This window comes from Salvia splendens, unplaced genomic scaffold (assembly GCF_004379255.2).
Source record: "Salvia splendens isolate huo1 unplaced genomic scaffold, SspV2 ctg110, whole genome shotgun sequence".
Classification (NCBI taxonomy): Eukaryota; Viridiplantae; Streptophyta; class Magnoliopsida; order Lamiales; family Lamiaceae; genus Salvia; species Salvia splendens.
Genome location: NW_024598646.1, coordinates 34269 through 42569, shown reverse-complemented (window position 1 = coordinate 42569; position 8301 = coordinate 34269). Strand labels below are relative to the sequence as shown.

The 8301-nt window shown below is 44.0% G+C and overlaps 1 protein-coding gene across 1 annotated transcript; it reads right to left on the bottom strand.

Annotated features, from left to right (window-relative positions):
• Positions 1 to 4656: 4656 nt before the first annotated feature.
• Positions 4657 to 4998, bottom strand: LOC121788609. Its single transcript, XM_042187254.1, has one exon. It carries the CDS (start codon positions 4996 to 4998, stop codon positions 4657 to 4659), a length of 342 nt encoding a protein of 113 aa, XP_042043188.1.
• Positions 4999 to 8301: the final 3303 nt, after the last annotated feature.

Sequence of the window (8301 nt, the reverse complement as noted above, 5' to 3'; positions counted from 1 at the left end):
TTCTCCCGTACAAGGCTTCGTACGGAGCCATGTTTATCGTTGCCTGGAAACTGTTGTTGTAGGCGAATTCGATCAATGGGAGTGCGGACTCCCAACTCCCTCCTCGGTCCAACACCACGGCTCTTAACATATCCTCAAGGGTTTGGATCGTTCTTTCGGATTGCCCGTCCGTCTGCGGGTGAAAAGCGGTGCTGAAGTTCAGTCGAGTGCCTAGCTCACGTTGTAGGCTGATCCAGAATCTCGATGTGAATTTCGGGTCACGGTCAGACGTGATCGTCACGGGGACTCCATGCGGTCGCACTATTTCTTTTATATACACTTGAGCTAGCTTGTTTGATCCATAGGTTATGGGTATCGGTATGAAGTGTGCACTCTTGGTGAGTCGGTCTATAACTACCCATATGACAGTATTCCCTCTTTGCGTTTTTGGCAGTGCTGTCACAAAGTCCATGGCAATGTGCTCTCATTTCCACTCGGGGATTTCTAGTGGTTGCAACTTCCCGTAAGGTCGTTGATGTAGAGCCTTCACCTGTTGGCAGGCTAAGCAGCGCTCCACAAATGCCGCTATATCCCTCTTCATACCATTCCACCAGAAGGACTTCTTCAAGTCTTGATACATCTTCGTACTTCCTGGGTGGGCGGTGTAAGGAGTCTCATGTGCCTCGCTCATCACTTCGTTTTCGAGCTCTTCGTCGTCCGGTATGCATAGCCTTCCTTTAAAGGTGAGTGCGTTGTCACCTTCTTCACTAAAGTTTCCAGATTCGCCGGTTCGCACTTCTATACGAACTTCCTCTAGTTTCGCATCCATTCGTTGTGCTTTAACAACTCTTGTCCTTAGATCAGGTTCAACAACTAAAGTGGAGATTCGCGCTTCCACTGTTTCTGGTGCTCTCACCACTTCCAAACGCATCTTACCAAACTCGCGGACCAAGTTTTCTTCTTTGGTGAGGAAAGTGGCCAATTGGGAATGACTCTTCCTGCTCAAGGCATCTGCCACTACATTTGCCTTGCCAGGGTGGTAGTTGATGCCACAATCGTAGCCCTTCACCAACTCGAGCCACCTTCGTTGTCGCATGTTTAAATCCTTTTGCTCGAAGAAATATTTCAGGCTTTTGTGGTCCGTAAAGATCTCACATCGAACTCCGTAGAGATGATGTCTCCAAATCTTTAAGGCGTGTACCACTGCTGCTAACTCCAAATCGTGGGTTGGATAGTTCAACTCGTGCGGTCTCAATTGTCGGGATGCATAAGCAATCACCTTGTTGTTTTGCATCAACACACATCCAAGTCCCACCTTCGAAGCGTCCGTGTATACCACGTAGTTCACTCCAGGTTCTGGTACAGCTAAGATGGGTGCACTAGTTAGCTTTTCCTTCAAAAGTTGAAAACTAGCCTCGCACTCGGGAGTCCAATTGACTTTCACTCCCTTCTTGAGTTGTTGTGTCATGGGCCTCGCTATCTTGGAGAACCCTTCTATAAACCTTCGGTAGTACCCGCCAAACCTAGGAAACTCCGAATCTCGTTTGGTGTTGAAGGTGCTTTCCACTGTTGCACCGCCTCAACCTTAGCGGGATCTACTCGAATTCCTTCTTTCGACACGATGTGACCAAGGAAATTTACTTCCTTAAGCCAAAACTCACACTTGCTGAATTTGGCGTACAACTTCTCGCTCCTCAAGGTCTCCAAGGTGATTCGCAGATGTTCCTCGTGCTCCTTCTCATTCTTCGAGTAAACTAGCACGTCATCAATGAACACCAAGACAAACTTATCCAAGTAGGGATGAAACACTCGGTTCATCAAGTCCATGAATACCGCAGGTGCATTCGTCAAACCGAACGGCATTACGACAAATTCATAGTGACCATATCTCGTTCGAAAGGCCGTCTTTGGTATATCCTCTCTTCGGACTCTCAACTGATGGTACCCGGACCTTAAGTCCATCTTAGAGAACACACCGGCTCCTCGAAGTTGATCGAATAGGTCATCTATCCTCGGTAGTGGATATTTGTTCTTGAGAGTCATCTTGTTCAGCTCCCGATAATCGATACACATTCTCATTGATCCGTCCTTCTTCTTTACAAAAAGCACAGGCGCGCCCCATGGTGAAACACTGGGTCTAATAAAACCCAGGTCCATAAGCTCTTGGAGCTGTATCTTGAGTTCTTCTAACTCCTTAGGCGCCATTCTGTATGGTGCCTTAGACACAGGTGCCGACCCTGGTGCTAGATCGATGGTGAACTCCAATTGTCGATCTGGCGGTGGTCCAGGCAAGGCTTCGGGAAAAACGTCCGGAAATTCCCGTACGACGGCTACGTCTTCCAATTTTCTTTCTCCTTTCTCCTCTCCTTGTAGATAGACGAGATAAGCAGAACGTCCTTTCCTCATCATCGTACTAGCTTGGAGCGCAAAAATGACAGAGGTTCGCCGGTTCATCGAGATTCCATAGCATAAGGTGGGTTCCTTGCCCGGGGCTTGTAGAGATATCTGTCTCTCCTTACAACGAATCGTCGCAAAATTTGAGGTCAACCAATCCATTCCTAACATTACGTCAAAGTCCCCAAACGCCATAACTTGCAGATCATGAGCGACTATCTTAAGGCTTCCCATCATAATTTCTCCGTTCGGGCATGTTCGTGAGATTTCTATTGTCCCACCCACTGGTGAAGACACTATCATCTTATGTTCAGATTTGTTAACAGGCAAGCTCAAAGTAATCACACATAAGTCAGATATGAAGGAATGCGATGCGCCCGTATCAAACAACGCAATGATAGAAGTGTCGAAGATTTTACCCATACCTGCCAGGTTTCCGTTCTCCTGGTTCCCTTGTTCGATCTTGGGTTGTTTCCGACTCAAGGCATATGCTCTAGCCTGAGGAGGAAGTCTTGGGCGGTTGGGTTGTTGCTGTCGCGGAGGTTGATCGCGATTTCCCCTTGACTCTATTTGTGGCGCCCTTGGCTGCATGTGGGGTCTTTGAGTGTTCTGTCTTGAACTCATCGCTACCCCCTTGCTCGGGCATTCGCTAGAGAAGTGACCATTGCCTCCACAGTTAAAGCACTTAGGGGTGCTCTGGATTCTACACTCTCCAAAGTGGTACTTGAAGCACACGTTGCATTGGGGTGGCTTGGGTCGGAAGTCGCCTCTCTGGTTAGATGAGTTTTGCCCTCCCCCATATTGCAGTTGGTTCTGGGTGTGCTGATACCTCTTGTTGTCATATGGGATTCTGTTTCCATCCCACTTCCGCTTCTCTCGGGAGTGGTGTGGTGGAGGTAGTGCCAAAGTAGTGTTTTCCTTCGCTTTCTCCTTGGGCATAGCTGCCTCAATGTCTAGCGCAAGGGCCAGTGCTTCCACATAGGGAAGTCTCCCATGACTAGCCAACGACATCCTTATCTCTGGTCGTAGTCCCTCACGGAACTTCTCGGCCAGCTTCTCGCCGGTATCAACTTGTTCAGGTGCGTACCGGGTCATGTTGTTGAGTGCACGGTCGTACTCGGTCACAGTCATGCGTCCCTGGGTCAAATTGTAGAATTCTGCCGCCTTTGCTTTCCGATAGCTCTTGGGCACATACTTATTATACATCTCGGCCTTGAAACCTTCCCATGTCATCCCCGTTACTTGCTCTCGGGGCATTGTCTTCATCCGTGTGTCCCACCAGAAGTCAGCAGACTCGGTTAGTTGGTAGGTCACACAACTCAACCGTTCTTTGTCATTGCACCCCAAGATTGCGAAAATGCGCTCCAATGAGCGTATCCATGATTCGGCCTTGGCCGGCTCTCCCATTCCATCAAAGACGGGAGGTTTCTGACCTAAGAACAACTTCACGATCTCACGGTCAACCGGAGGTGGAGAAGGTGGTGGTGGAGGGATGGGTTGCGTCACACTCTCCTCCATCGCCTGAGGGGTAGGTTCAGGGTTCCCACGTCTTATGTTACGTCTTGGCGGCATTCTGTTTTATCACAAGAATTATTATTGTATTTATTCGAAATCCCAAGAATAGTTGTGTGGTATAGTTGAAAGGTGGAAATCAAAGGGAAATTGCATCATAGAATAATAAGGAGCTTTTGCAAGACACTGTATTGAATATAACTGCATAAAATGATAGCAAGAGAGTAATCACCGAATGGTGTAGCAAGAGGCAATTGCGTCGCAAGGTAGCAAATGAGTGATTGCTCAACAAGATAGTAAAGGATAGGAGACAATTTGTACAATAGAGTGGCAATCATAGGCTTCCAATAGAATGGTAAAAGACAACGATAGTAGGGTATGATTGTGCAATAGGACAACAAAAGACAGTTGTATAATGAGATGGTTAGGAAGGTTTCAAATTATGGCAAGAAACAATTGTACCATCGAGTAGCAAAGATAGTATGTCACAAATAATTGTGCAATTAGGAAAAGGACGATTACAATGTAGTATAGCAAAAGGTAATTGCACAGTTGAATAATAAGAAATGGTATCAAGTTATTGCACAATAGAATAGCAAAAGACAAAAATTTCCATAGAATTATCAAACGTTGCCTCCAAGAGGTCTTAGTTCCATCATCATCAAAACAAAAGGGTAAAACAACGTTGAAAGAGAAAAACTAGAGTCAAGCAAAAAGGTAAAGTATCAAAAACGTGGGAAATAGAAATAAAATATTCCAGAATTATTATGTTTAATCTTTTCCATCCTTATCCTCCTTCGCCCCGGTCTCTCCAACGCTCTCTCTATTTGGGTCCTCCTCCTCCTCGGGTTCCTCTTCCTCGGGATCCTCCTCTGGATCCTCTTCCTCACTTTCTTCCTCGACACCTACGGGTGGAGGTACTATCCCGAGCATCCCATCGACCTCTCTGTCGATTCTTAGGGGGGCTGAAATGCGCATCCCGAGTCTCATTCTCTTAGGAACACGGGAGACATGTGGCTCCCTGTCGCAGCGATTCCTTCGCATGCGGGCTTGAATAGGCGGATAGATATGTGGAGGTGGAGCACGTGGCGGTCCGTCAAAAGCAGCTGTCATAGCCGGAAGCAGCACCTCTATAAGGCCAACCAAATCACCCCGCGCGGTGTAGTCAGGCGGGCTATACCATATGAAAAACCGAGATGCCTGAGCGGTCCACTCGTCCCAAGGCGGTGGTAAAGTGTGGATGAGCTTTTTGATCCCCTCGTGATGGGTGGCTCCCCATACGCATAGGCGTTCATCCACTTATCATAAAATCCGGTGACATAGGACATAAGGAAAAGCTTCCCATCCCACTCGTAGTCTTGGTAGCACTCAACTGGGTGGTCCCTATTGCTGGAGTAATGATTTCGCATCGGGGCATAATACTGATGGACCATCTAAAGGGAAAAACAAAGAAAACTCAGCATCAGTCCAACGATAGAAGGAAGCAATGGGGTTTAAGTTTCAAAAGGAGATGCTGAGAACATGATGCCTATGAAGATGGCTATGTATAGCAAAAGATTTAGGTATGTAAGTAGCATCATGTCAAAGTTTTGAATATTCCAAGGTTATTGGTTCGTGTGTTTTCGCGTTTCGTCGAGTCGTAGCATGCCGACTTCCCCATAGGCTACTTGCCTTGCACTAAGCATTTCACATCTCTACGTTTATTATTATCGCAAAGTTTTGCATTCATTGCACCAATTTATAACTAGGTATAGTAGCATGCTCAAGTTCACCATCATAGATATTGTTTCACAGTGTAATCGCATAAGCATCATCATAAAATTTCATCCAACTCATAGGCTTAACGCATATTCGAGTAACATATACAAGTTTATTTTCTTAACAACATTTGTCATCTCGGCATAAGCGCAAATATCAATTTCACATCATATCAATTCATCAACCCATATTCCAATCAAAATTTTCAACATGATATATAATCTCAAATCCCCATAGAAGTACTTTCATTCATGCAAGAGTAATATTCCCAACATTTCACAGTTCATATCAAAATTCCATCAACATACTTGTTACCTCACTCCTCGTGGTTGGGCAGGGACGAGTTGTGGTGTTGAGCTTCCGATGTTTATCATTTAGCCAAATTACACATGCATAGATTTTGACTCAAAAAGACTCTTGGGTCCAGAGCGGAAAGAACTGAGGCTCTGATACCAAACTATCATGACCGCCCCCTAGGGTTAATAAAAGTGGACGATCGTGATAAAAAGGGTTTTAAAGGACATTCAAAGAAGGCTAGGGTTTTCAATAAAAGTGTTACCAAAATTTAAGTTTAATAAATAAAGCGACCAAGAGTAATTACGTTAAAATAAAGGACTAAGGGCTTAACATTTATTCAAAGTAACGAGTTTTCAAATATCCCACATAAACAGTTTTAGTTTAAATAAAAGTATGTAAAGAAAACATCACAGCGGAAGCATCCAAGAGAAGAGTGACGTCATGTGTGAGGACACGACGACACTCGGTTTCAAAAAAAACTACCACAGTTCATTATTAATTCCTGCTCAACACCACCGACCGCTCGTCGCTGCCCAACCTGCACATAGAGAAAACATATGCAGGGCTGAGTACTTTTGAAAATACTCAGTGGCTCATGCCGAAAACATTTTAATAAGAGTACATATTATCATGTCATACATAGGTAACCATCGGGGTTTGAGCTTTATAAATGCCCGAGGCACCAAAATATTTTCCAATGATCAAAATAGCGACTGCGCAGTCATTTTTCCCCATCGTCCTCAACCATATCTGCCAATACATGACAAGGAATGCGGCCGCAAACCAGGTCACTAGACCGGCCAGCCCGTACGCTAGCGCACAGTCTACCATAGGTGTACACTAATCCAAGTAGGGTTTGCGGCCATACGAGGACCCGAATTCGATTTATATAACAGTGGCACAGCCACATCAGATAGGCAAGTTAAAACAAATCACGGCATGATAATCGCTTTAAACCACCCTTATAGCTCCACAGTCATACGTAAAAGATTTTAGTAAAAGAAAACCCACAAAAATGTAGGGTAGAAAAGAAGCCCACCTCGATCCTTTAGATTTCAAGTTTCGCTTTTCCTTTGATATCACGCTTTACGCACGAATTTTCACATTTGGATAAGGTATTCCCAATTAGTCACTAACATGGACTTAGTATTATGCATGTCCTTAATTTTTCCCTTTTCCCAACAACAAATGGAAATCACGTCATAGCATAACATCTTTGCATATCACATCATCTCGTCACATATATAATTCATGTATGCCATTCAAAACATTAAAAAATATAGTTATTTTGCAAAGGTAGAAATTTGGCAGCACTGCGCAACCATTTTATAAAAATCATTTAAATATCATCCGACTTCCGTTGGGGCTAAAACTTTACGACAAAGCAGTAGACTCATCAAATAACGTCCAGTTTAAATTTCATGTCAAAATACCCTTTTTAAGTCGGTCAATCAAAGACGTAACCTACTGGTCGAGAAAACATGTTTCTGGCAGAATTGCGCAGTCAACTTTAAAAATTCACCAAAACTTCATCTTTTATCCAAATGGGTTGAAATTTACACACAACATAGAAGACATCATGAATTTTACTCAGGAAACATAATCGGTCAAATCGGAGTTCATTTGGTCGGTCAAAAACGAGTCGGAACTTACTGTTCGGAATCACAGTCTCATGCTTTTAGGAAATTCAAATTAGGGTTTACCCCCACTTATTCCAAATCAACCTTTTCATGGTTTTAACATACAAGCATGCTCAAAAGGGTCCTTAGATACATATTTTCATGAAATCACATATCATTCACCGAGGATTCATTAAATCATCAACCAATTGAAATCAAAATGCATTCACACATACGATTACACATTCCCACCGATTAAACCCTTAGATCTGCATTCCCTACACTCTCTACATGCATGACGGAGTCAAAGAAGGTTTAGATGGAGAGGAGTGAAGAATATAGGTTTGAATTTACCTTTCTTGGACGAAACAATCGGTAGAAAGCGAATAAAACCTTGGTTCTTCAATAATCTCTTGGGAAATTGAGGGGATCTTGAGTAGAATGGATGAACAAGTGGGAGAGGAGATGAAAAGTGGGAGGGGGCGTGTGGGAGAGGGAATAGGCGTGTGATTAGTGGTGGCTAGGGTTAGGGTTTAGGTTTGATCTCTATTTATAGAGTTAGGAAAATAAATATTCCACAATTAAATTAGAAGATATGGAGAATAAATCAAATAAAGATGGGAGAGATTTGGGGGAGGGAGTTGGCGTAAAAATAGGGTAGAAATAAGGAGGATTTTCAAATTCTAGGGCTATTTAATTAGCCTCGAATTTAATTTGGTATTTTCACGGAGCAGAAAAATAA

Excerpts from the sequence above, each read along its gene's own strand:
- LOC121788609 (XM_042187254.1), bottom strand. The coding sequence starts at position 4,998 with ATGACAGCTGCTTTTGACGGACCGCCACGTGCTCCACCTCCACATATC.